General features: G+C 38.6%; 1 protein-coding gene across 1 annotated transcript in view; it reads right to left on the bottom strand.

The window, feature by feature from the left end:
- The window catches only part of AXDND1 (axonemal dynein light chain domain containing 1), an 86,908-nt gene that overhangs the window by 25,550 nt on the left and 49,108 nt on the right, over positions 1–12,250 (bottom strand). Inside the window, exons 13-17 of the mRNA XM_043567650.1 lie at positions 9,778–9,879; positions 8,552–8,715; positions 6,384–6,459; positions 4,081–4,315; positions 247–448 (exon numbers count right to left, since the gene is read on the bottom strand). Coding sequence (XP_043423585.1) covers positions 247–448; positions 4,081–4,315; positions 6,384–6,459; positions 8,552–8,715; positions 9,778–9,879 — 779 coding nt within the window. The remainder of the gene's footprint in view (positions 1–246; positions 449–4,080; positions 4,316–6,383; positions 6,460–8,551; positions 8,716–9,777; positions 9,880–12,250) is intronic.

Genomic DNA, 12,250 nt, shown 5'->3' with positions numbered 1-12,250 from the left:
CTCTCTTTCCCCTCGGTGCTCAGTGAGGCAGACACTCCACTCCAGACTGCTGGAGTTATGGACACAGAGCTCCCTCATCTTCCAGTTCCCAGTTGAGGGCTTTTTTCCTGGAAGGAAAAGGACATCCAAGGTTTCTCCTCAGACCCCCACCCCCACCCCTTGCTTGTCGCTGAGGCTAGGTACTGGGAAAATGCAGTGGAGAAGTGGGGATTCCCTTCTGTCCAGTAGAAAGCTATGGGAACTTACGAGCCAGAATCCGTGTCTATATACGGAGGGATGGTACCAACAATGTTTAATGAGGCATCCAACTGAGATATTATTTCATTAATTTTTTCATTAAGTTCCTCGTATTCTTTAAGATGCATTTCAGGAAACTCCAGGACACTTTCAATCTTGAAAGAACAGAATTCAAGAGAACTAATCAAACTTGAAAGAATTTTAGAGATACCTAGAAAAGTGAGAAAAGTAATAACTTTTAAAAGTAGTCATAAGTCTGCCATTTTAATACTAAATTATAAAATGCCAATAAATAATAAATTATATTGTAATATAATGGATGGAACTAGAATGTATTAGGCTAAGTGAAATAAGCCACTCAGAAAAAGATAAATCTTTTATTATTTCACTCATATATGGAATTTAAGATACAAAAACAGATGAACATAAGGGAAGGTAAGCAAAAATAATATAAAAAACAGAGAGAGAGGGGCGCCTGGGTGGCTCAGTCGGTTGAGCGTCCAACTTCGGCTCAGGTCATGATCTCACAGTCTGGGAGTTCGAGCCCCGCATCGGGCTCCGTGCTGACAGCTCAGAGCCTGGAGCCTGTTTCGGATTCTGTGTCTCCCTCTCTCTCTGCCCCTCCCCCATTCATGCTCTGTCTCTCTCTGTCTCAAAAATAAATAAACATTAATAAAAAAAAAAAAAAAAACAGGGGGGCCTGGGTGGCGCAGTCGGTTAAGCGTCCGACTTCAGCCAGGTCACGATCTCGCGGTCTGTGAGTTCGAGCCCCGCGTCAGGCTCTGGGCTGATGGTTCAGAGCCTGGAGCCTGTTTCCGATTCTGTGTCTCCCTCTCTCTCTGCCCCTCCCCCGTTCATGCTCTGTCTCTGTCCCAAAAATAAATAAACGTTGAAAAAAAAAAAAAACAGACAGGGAGACAAACCATAAGAGACTCTTAAATACAGAGAACAAACTGAAGGTTGCTAGTGGGGTGTTGGGTGGAGGGGGAGGAAGGGCTAAAGGGATGAGAGGCATTGAGGAAAACACTTGTTGCGATGAGCACTGGGTGTTATATGTAAGTGATGAAGCACTAAATTCTATTCCTGGAAACAAAACAAAAACATAAAATAAATAAGTTAATATCTGTTCTTTTGACCACTCCTAAAAAAAGAAGAAAGAAGAAAGAAGAAAGAAGAAGAAGAAGAAGGAGGAGGAGGAGGAGGAGGAAGAGGAAGAGGAGAAAGAAGAGGAGGAGGAGGAGGAGGAGGGGGAGGAGAAGAGGAAGTGCAAAACATTCTCAGAATTGTAGAAAACACTGTTAAAAGAAACTAAAGATCCAAATAATTGGAAAAACATCCCATGTTCATGGATTGGAAGATTTCACATTGTTAAAATGTCAAACCTGCCCAAACGGATCCATAGATGTAATAAAATCCCTATCAGAATCCAACCATATCCTCTCCTTATAGAAATTAATAAGCTGTTTCTAAAATTCAGATGGAATTGGAAGTGACTCAAAATGGCCAAAACAGGGGCGCCTGGGTGGCGCAGTCAGTTAAGCGTCCGACTTCAGCCAGGTCACGATCTCGCGGTCCGTGAGTTCGAGCCCCGCGTCGGGCTCTGGGCTGATGGCTCAGAGCCTGGAGCCTGTTTCCGATTCTGTGTCTCCCTCTCTCTCTGCCCCTCCCCCGTTCATGCTCTGTCTCTCTCTGTCCCAAAAAATAAATAAACGTTGAAAAAAAAAATTTAAAAAAAATGGCCAAAACAATCATGAAACACATAAAGTAGGACTCCTCGCACTTATCAATTTTAAAACTTACTACAAAGCAAGAGTAATTAAGATAGTTTGATACTGACACAATGACAGACATATACATCAATGGAAAAGAATTGGGAGTCCAGAAATAAACCACTACCATCAACTAATTTTTGACAAGGGTGTCAAGGCCTTTAAATGTGGGAAATACATTTCTAAAAAATGGTAGTGGGATAATTAGATATTCACACGCAAGAGAATGAAGTTAGACCTTTACCTCACACAATATACAAAAATTACTCGAAATGGTCAAATACCATAACATAAGAGCAAAAGTCGTAAAACTCTTAGAATGCATAAGGATAAACTTCATGACTTTAAATTTGGAAGAGGATTCACAGACATGGCACTGGAAGCACAAACAAAAAAAAAAAAAAAGAAAAAAAGATAAATTGAACTTCATCAAAATTTAAAATTTTTGCACTGCAAAGGACACCGTCAAAAAAATGAAAAAAACATCCCATAGAATCATAGAAAATACTTACAATCCATATATCTGAAAAAGCCTTTGTACCTATAAAGAACTCTTACAACTCAATAACAGAAAAACAAATAACCCAATTAAAACATGGACAAAGGATCTGTCTGAATAGACAGTTCTCCAAAGAAGAAACATAAATGTTTAATAAGCTTTAAAAAATACCAACGTCAGGGGCGCCTGGGTGGCGCAGTCGGTTAAGCGTCCGACTTCAGCCAGGTCACGATCTCGCGGTCTGTGAGTTCAAGCCCCGCGTCAGGCTCTGGGCTGATGGCTCAGAGCCTGGAGCCTGTTTCTGATTCTGTGTCTCCCTCTCTCTCTGCCCCTCCCCTGTTCATGCTCTGTCTCTCTCTGTCCCAAAAATAAATAAACATTGAAAAAAAAAATTTTTTTTAATAAAAAAAATAAAAAATACCAACGTCAGTAATCATCAGAAAAACCTAACTCAAAACCACAATGAGATACTATTACACACTCACTAGTATGGCTGGAATCCAAAAGTCAGATAACGATGGCAAGGATGTGGAGAAACCAGAACCCTCATATACTGGGGATGGGCATATAAAACGATCCAGCGTCTTTGAAAACAGTGTGGCAGTTCTCAAAAACTTAAAGATAGAGTTACTAGTTGACCAACAACTTTACTCCTAGATATATACCTAAGAGAAATGAAAACTATTTCCACACAGAAATGTGTAAACAAAATTTTTTATCAGCATTATTCATAATAGCCAAAAAGTAGAAACAACCCAAATGTCCATCAGTGTATGAAATGATACACAAGGGGCACCTGGGTGGCTCAGTTGGTTAAGTGTCCAACTTCAGCTCAGGTCATGATCTTGTGGTTTGTGAGTTCAAGCCCCACATCAGGATCTCTGCTATCAATGCAGAGCTTGCTTCAGATCCCCTGTCCCCCTCTGTCTGCTCCTCCCCAACTTGTGTGTACGCTCTCTCTCTCAAAAATAAACATTAAAAAAAGAAACTATATATAAAAAAGAAATGATATACAAAATGTGATATACACATACAATGGAATGTATTCATTATAAAAATGAATAGAGTACTGACACATGCTAAAACATAGGTAAACCTTTAAAACATTACACTAAATGAAAGAAGTCAGTTACAAAACATCACGTACTATATGATCCCATTCATACGACAGTCCAGAATAGAGAAATCCACAGACACAGAAAATCAGGGATGGGAGGACAAAAGAGCAAGAGCTAAAGGGTACAGGGTTTCTTTTGAGAAAAATATTCTATAATTGACTGTGGTAATGGTGGCTCATATCTGTGAATGTAGTAAAAATCACTGAATTGTATACTTTAAACAGGGAGTTGCATTGCATATGAATTACATCTCAATAAAGCAGTGCTCAGTGCTTTCTTTTGCTTAATTTTTAAAACCATGTGTATGTATTATTTTGATTTTAAATATTAGTTGTATTATAAATATAATCACTATTATTTAGATTTTTAAATAGTAATTGTAATACAAATAATAATTACTATCAAAATGTTTTATAATGTCATAATGTCAAGCATTGTATCATTGTTTTTTTCTTACCATTATCCCCATTTATTCTTATTTCAAATTCTTTGTAGAGTCTTCCAATGGTTTTCACAATTTCCTTCATGTGCTGTTGCTCTGGTGGCAGCTCCCCCTCCATATTTTTATGGCGACCAAATATCCCATACCCAATATCTGTCCAGTTTTCCTGTAAATGTTTAATAATCTTGAGAGAATCATATTTTGACACCAGACAATCTCCAGTAAACTTTTCTTTATCTTCATTCAGCATCTAGAGAATGAGAGAGGGTAAGGAAATTAGACTATTATTCCCTAATGATTTCATCAAAGTCTACCCAGATCTTTAATTCCCAGTATCTACCAATTATTTTGGAGTTATATATCCTATTACTATCTGTTCATACCATTTTTTCATATGACATAGCTTCATTTTCAAAATTAAGTGAATTTAAATTAATTATAACATCCCATAAGATAACCCATAGCTTACCAAAATGAAAATAATTAAGTCCTATTTGAGTAAAAACGAATGACAGGCAAAGAAGGACCAGGGAGCTGAGCATGTTTAATTACTATGTGCTTTGGTGAGGATATAATATACCTGTTTACGTGATCCCCATTAGACTGGGAAAGTTGCTAGAATGTATCTGTTGCGTTCTATTTGTCTAACCCCAAGTCCAAAGCCTATAAAAGTGCAATTTACATATTTGTGACTCAGAAAATGCAAACAAATCACCCAGGCTTCAAAAAGAGGTAAAGAAGCAATGTAGCAGAGCAATTAAGGGCAAGGATTTGGGAGCTAGAGAGACCTGGACTGGTCTGACTCTGCCAGTTACCATTTATAGACAACTTCAGTAAATTACTTAACATCTCTAAATTTCACTTCCGCATCTGGCACAGGGATTATAAAACCTGTATCCCTTGGTACGTGTGATAATGTATGGAAAGTACCTTCAGCCTGACAAAGTGCTTAATGAATGAGAATTATTATTCCTACTAAATAAAGCAGCATGATTTTTTTTCAATCTTACCTATTCAATGTCAAAATTGCCAGATAAACAGTGAAGTCACTAAGCTAGCTATATGATAAATAGGACAAAAAACATCCTCAATTTTGAGAATATTCTGCTCAAGTCATTCCATAAGACAAGAAAACGGCTTCCTGGGATCTGGATGAGACTTCTTCAGGCCATAAGTCTCACATTCACTTTGGAGGATTTCAGTATCTTATATATTTTCCTTTGTCAGACTGCTAGGACATAACAGTAGTTTGATTAATGAAATCTATTTTCAAAGCTCAAACTCTTTTAAAAAGATGGTATTGGGGCCCCAGTGCTTCAGTAGGTTGAGCAACTGACTCTTGATTTTGGCTCAGGTCACATTCTCACAGTTTGTGAGTTCAAGCCCCGTGTCAGGCTCTGTGTTGATGGCTTGAAGCCTACTTGGGATTCTCTCTCTCCACCCCTACCGTGCTCATGCTCTATCTTGCTGTCAAAATAAATAAACCTAAAATAAATAAATAAATAAATAAATAAATAAATAAATAAATAAATGTATGTATGTATCTATGTTATTAATAAACAAAGTGTAGTATATACATGCAGTGGAGTATTAGCCTATAAAAGGAAGGAAATTCTGACACATGCTACCAGACAGATGAACCTTAAGGACATTATGCTAAAGGAAATAAGTCACAAAGGGACAGATACTGTAATTCCAGTGCCCAGAGTAGTCAAAAATATAGAGACGGAAAGCACAATGGTGGTTGCCAGTGGCTACAGAGAAGGAAATAGAGGAGGCTTGGTGTTTATTGGGTAAAGTTTCAGTTCAGGAAGATGAATCAAGTCTGGACATGGACGGTGGTGACGGGTGCACAACAAACAATAAGTACACTTAATGCCACTGAAGTGCACACTTAAAAATCACTAAACTGGTATATTTTACGGTATGTCTATATCATACCCCAATTTTTTAAAAAGATGTTCTGAATTTTAAAAGTCCAAGTTGTTCTTGAGACAAAAGCCAGGTACGGGAGAGGTACAGATGTTACTTCTATCTGATGATTAGAAGAGAGAATCAGAATGACCCTCACTGCCACCCAAGTATCTTTTCCCAATTTTTTCTGGCAGCCTAACTTTATTTGGCCCCCAAATCTAAAATAGAACTGAAAATAAATACTTAAGCGTATTTTTAAAAGTCCCTGGAGTCTTGCTATTTTCTGTCTTTCGTAAAATGCCATATGGCATTCTTAAAGGATGAGATGTGACTCATTCATTGGTGAAAAGTGGCAATTTACAAACAGCACTTTGATTACCAAACAGTTCATTAGAATGTCTTACCTTTTGCCACTGCTTGAAATCTGGAATAACTGATTCAAATATATTTTCTTTATCAGGAGATAAAACGTCTTTTTCACTGGAAGAAGGAAAAAGAATAAGAGCAGGGTCTCAGAACAGTATATAAACAAAGAAAATCATGAATCTGGGGCGCCTGGGTGGCTCAGTCGGTTGAGCGTCCGACTTCAGCTCAGGTCATGATCTCACAGTCCGTGAGTTCGAGCCCTGCGTCAGGCTCTGTGCTGACAGCTCAGAGCCTGGAGCCTGCTTCAGATTCTGTGTCTCCCTCTCTCTCTGCCCCTCCCCTGCTCATGCTCTGTCTCTCTCTGTCTCAAAAATAAATAAAAACATTTAAAAAAAAAAAAAAGAAAATCACGAATCTGTATACTGCATAATAACATTATGTTTCTCTTGAATGATTTCCAAGCATGCCTTCCAGGGTTAGCCCCTTTCCTTACAGGCATTCATCTTTAAATTTGCAAATGTAAATATAAGTATAAACATAAATTCAGGCTCCAATCAGACCTGAGCAATCAAGTTATAAGGTCAGAGGCCATAAGAGTACTGACAGGGCAGTGTCTGGGTCTCTGACACCCAAAATTAGATCATCATAAGAATAATTCCTGTTAAATACAGCAGCCAAAACAATATGTAATGAATAGGAAGCCTAATGAATAATTAAGACTCAACATTAGTTCAGGAGTCCCAACTTCTGGCAAGAAAGAGTTTCTTTCAATATCTCTGAAGTCTCACAAGGCAAAAGCTCTTGAGAAAGAAGTTCTTGAAGAGAAAGGGAAAAGTGAACCCTGCTCTCCGTGCTCCCCTAACCAGCTAAGAGTCAACAAACAGCAAAAACAGGAAATGGCAGTAGTCACCAGCTTGGATATGTACCAGCTTCAGCTTCCAGAACTTCCAAAAAATCTAGTAACCGGAAAACCTTAGAGGATCTGAAAAACCGATACCATTGTCCTCAATCTGAAATGGAACCAGTTCCTAAATGTGTTTCCTCAACAAACCAAGCATCTTAAAGTTTTAAAAAACCTTAGAAATCATTGAGTCAAGACTAGATTCAAAGTCCAGATTCCCACTAACTTTAGCTGTGATTTCATCACCTCACCTTGACTTAACTACTTTATAGGCGGCCATTGTCAGATTTCTCTAATTGTTATAAAGTATAACACCAATCAAAATCAATTGCCTTATAACTGCCACCCACTGGTTCTATTTCTCTGCACATGCAGATGGATCTAGATATTCAGGTTTGCCAATAATAATGACATATGTGGACATGAGAGAAAAGGAAACGAGAGGAGAGGGAGGGGAGGGGAAGGAAGGGGAGGAGAGAGGAGGTGAGGGGAGGGGAAATGAGGTGACGAGGGGAGAGGGGAGAGGGGAGAGGGGAGAGGGGAGAGGGGAGAGGGGAGAGGGGAGAGGAGAGGAGAGGAGAGGAGAGGAGAGGGGAGGGGAGGGGAGGGGAGGGGAGGAGAGGGAGGGGAAGGAGAGGAGGGGAGGGGAGGGGAAGTGAGGTGACGAGGGGAGAGGAGAGGAGAGGAAAGGAGAGGAAAGGAGAGGAGAGGGGAGGGGAGGGGAGGGGAGGGGAGGGGAGGGGAGGGGAGGGGAGGATAGGGAGGGGAAGGAGAGGAGGGGAGGGGAGGGAAGAAGAGGGTAGGAAAGAAAAGGAAACAAGCTGAACTGAAATAGAGGCAGCAGTTGGGTAGAGAGGTCAGGATGGACTATAGAGATTGTTAGCACCAGAAACCACAAAACCACTCAAGCTCCTAGCAGGACTGCACCCTTGGAAAGGCTGCTAGTTACCCCACCAAAATCAATGTTAGAGTTATTACATGGTAAAAGAGAACCAGAGAGAAAGAAAGAACTGGACTGAGTTACCAGACATGACACAATATAATCAAAACCAAGAGTCTTGTAGACCCAGGGCAACTGGGTGGTTCAGTCAATTGAGCATCCAACTCTTGATTTTGGCTCAGGTCATGATCCTGGAGTCATGGGATCAAGCCCCTCACTGGGCTCCACGTTCAGGGTAGAGCCTGCTTAAGATTCATTCTCTCTCTCTCTCTCTCCCCGCCCCCCCTTTCTCACCCTCTTTCTCTCTAAAATAAAACAAACCCACAAAACAAAACCCTTTAAAAAAAAAGATTCTTGTAACCCACCTATTATTTCTGAAAAACTGCTGCCATTTGGTAAGGCCATCCTTAACAATTTGCAATCTCTCCCTTATAGATTCTTCATTTTGTTCCACTTCGTTTTTAAATTTATTCATTAAGTTTCTCCATTTCTGTGTCAATTTCTGCAACAGTGCAAGGTCTGCAGTGTCCTAGATAATACGCATAAAATGAAACCACTTATTCACTTATTCACACAATACTTATTAGCATATGCTAATAATGTTAATTAGTATATTGATATTGTAATACTAGAGATATCCATAGAAAATGGATCAAAATTGAGAAGATAGTTCTCCTTCAAAATATCATCAGTAACATCACATAGTGCCTTTGCTGGTAGATTTTCCATGGTACATAAAATATTAGGGACAAGAGCCCAATTTCCCTACTTTCATGGGAAGTAGTGTGGTACATTGGAAAGAACAGGAATTTCAAAGCCAAACAAAACCAAATGTGAATCCTAGCCAGTTATTGGCTATGTAACCTTGAGGGATACTATTTCATTTATTTGGGGTTAATTTTTCTTATCCAAAAAATAAAGACCCTACTATAAAGGGCACCTGGGTGGTTCAGTGGGTTAAGTGGGTCTGACTCTTGATTTTGGCTCAGATCATGATCTCACAGTTCATGAGATCAAGCCCCACATCAGGCTCCTTGTTGACAGTGTAGAACCTGCTTGGGATTCTCTCTCCCTCTCTCTCTGTCCCTCCCCTGCTCGCATGCACTCCCTTTCTCTGCCTGTCTGTCTGTCTCTCTTTCTGTCTCTCAAAAATAAAGAAATAAACTTTGAAAATTTAAAAAAAAGAATTAAATTAAATGACAAGTGTAAATGGTAAGACCCCAGAACACACTAAATGCCACTTCTCTCCTTTTCGACCAAATGTGCTCTATGAATTTTCACATAAAATTGCAAAAAATGCACAGCTACCTACATTTTACTTTTAGCTTAGACACTAATAGAATAAGTCTATAAATAACATTTTCAGTATTATTAACTTAAATTGCTTAAAGTGCTTTAATTAGGATATAAGACAATTATATAAAAAGCATTTGTTTACATTTCCTTAGATTTTTTCATCCCACCCACAATAAAGCACAAATACAAAACTATATTTAAAATGTAACCTATAAACTTAGCAAACACGTCTTACAGTTTCAACCCTCAAAGGCCGGAGTCTCTTTTCCCATAACTTAAGCGAACTGATCTTTACCTTGGCTGACAGCAGTATGATGAAATGCTTAGCATATTTATTCCAGCCTTTTTCATTGAGGTAAAGTCTTTTAGCCAACACAACTCTATTTCTTTCAATTACCTATTTGAAAAAAGTATTGAAATGAGGAACCTAAGATATTAATAAACCACTGTGATTTATTAAACCCAAACCAATTTCACGTATCAATTTTCCATTGAATCATTAACTCCATCACAATTTGTTATTTAAGTCATGAGCTAATTTGAATCATAAATTTGTGTTTTCTAAAACTACTGAACTGGAACCAAACTGAAGGATAACATATAGCACAGACTCCCAAGCAATGCTCTCACAAATTAGCGAAGATTCCAAAGAGCTTTTGTTCATATGCATTATAGCTATTTGCTATTTACCATTTTGGAAATTAAAACTGAACTTATTGGGGCGCCTGGGTGGTGCAGTCGGTTAAGCGTCCAACTTCAGCCAGGTCACGATCTCGCGGTCCGTGAGTTCGAGCCCCGCGTCAGGCTCTGGGCTGATGGCTCGGAGCCTGGAGCCTGTTTTCGATTCTGTGTCTCCCTCTCTCTCTGCCCCTCCCCCGTTCATGCTCTTTCTCTCTCTGTCCCAAAAATAAATAAACGTTGAAAAAAAAAATTAAAAAAACAAACAAACTGAACTTATTTAAAATATGTATTTGTTTGGAATGCAAGCTGGTGCAGCCACTCTGGAAAACAGTATGGAGGTTCCTCAAAAAATTAAAAATAGAACTACAACCCAGTAACTGCACTACTAGGCATTTATCCAAAGGATACAGGTGTGCTATTTCAAAGGGACACGTGCACCCCCATGTTTACAGCAGCACTATCAACAATAGCCAAAGTATGGAAAGAGCCCAAATGTCCATCGATGGATGAATGGATAAAGAAGATGTGGTGTATACACACACACACACACACACACACACACACACACACACACACACACAATGGAGTATTCCTCGGCAATCAAAAAGAATGAAATCTTGCCATTTGCAACTATGTGGATGGAACTGGAATGTATTATGCGAAGTAAAATTAGTCAGAGAAAGACAAAAATCACATGACTTCACTCACATGAGGACTTTAAGAGACAAAACAGATGAACATAAGGGAAGGGAAACAAAAATAATATAAAAACAGGGAGGGGGACAAAACAGAAGAGACTCTTAAATATGGAGAACAAACTGAGTGTTACTGGAGGGGCTGTGGGAGGGGGCATGGGCTAAATGGATAAGGGGTAAGGGACATTAAGGAATCTACTCCTGAAATCATTGTTGCACTATATGCTAACTAATTTGGATGTAAATTTAAAAAAATAAAAAATAAAATGAGTTAAAAATAAAATTAAAAAAAATTTTTTAAATAAAATATGTATTTGTTAATTCACTTAAACATAACAATAAATCCATTGTATGTTAACATAAATAGTATTTTTATGAAAAAATAACTATATTTTCTAAAACAAAAAAAATAACAAAAGGAACATCATTGTTTTACTTTTTTACAAATCTCTTTAATGTCTGCCTTAATAGAGCTGGATTTTCATATTTGCTTCTGCATTCAGTTGGTTGCAACATCCCATTGTAAAGCCAATGTAACTTGTGTGCAAAGGAGACTGAAAAAGGCAAATAACTTCTTAGTATAACGAAGAAACTAGTTTTCACCTCACAGAAGGGTCTCAGGGATCCCTGGTGAGGCGGGGAGGGGCGCAGGGTGTCCTTGGACCATACTTTGAGAACCACTGGTATATGGAACCAATTATACAGTCATTCAGTGAGTGACTGTTTCTAGACACTGTGCATCCAGACACAAACAAAAGAGACAAAGTCGTTATTTTCAGGAAGGTGACATTCTAGCTGTCATTTCCTGTTGGGAGGGGCTTTAGGGATGAGCTAACACAAAGCCTCCACCAATTCAAGGTATTTTTCCACAGAAGCCACTACAAGGGGTCAGTTCTCTATTGTTTAAATACTACTAGAGTGAAGAAACTCACTTGTCTTCTTTATTCCTACTGAACATGCCTAGCTCCCTGATTTATATATTCTTATATATTTACTGTCATGATTGTTTCTTCTTGACATGTCATTTAAAAATTCTGCAACAGGATGAAACATTGTATACTAGATGAGGTCTGACCACTCCAGAGGAAAATGAGACAAAAGTGTGAATATGTTGAGGGTCATAATTTCTGGTTAATACTTAGTAAACACAAGTCCCAGATGTTTAGTACTTGCCTAAAGTATTACAGTAATGACCTAGAGACTGCCATATTTCAATTCATTTGTCATCTTAGATGCCAAGGTAATAGAACCAAAGTGATATAATCCTAATATGGTTACACTGTGCGAAAAAATATAAATAACACTTCCTAGTTTATAATTAGTATAAGCAGAAGTTGAAAATTTTAACATGCTCACAAACAATAGAAAAAGTGCTCTTCCTTATACTTCTTA

This window comes from Prionailurus bengalensis, chromosome E4 (assembly GCF_016509475.1).
Source record: "Prionailurus bengalensis isolate Pbe53 chromosome E4, Fcat_Pben_1.1_paternal_pri, whole genome shotgun sequence".
Classification (NCBI taxonomy): Eukaryota; Metazoa; Chordata; class Mammalia; order Carnivora; family Felidae; genus Prionailurus; species Prionailurus bengalensis.
Note: the sequence above shows the minus strand (reverse complement) of the source record. Positions and strands in the feature narration are given on the sequence as shown.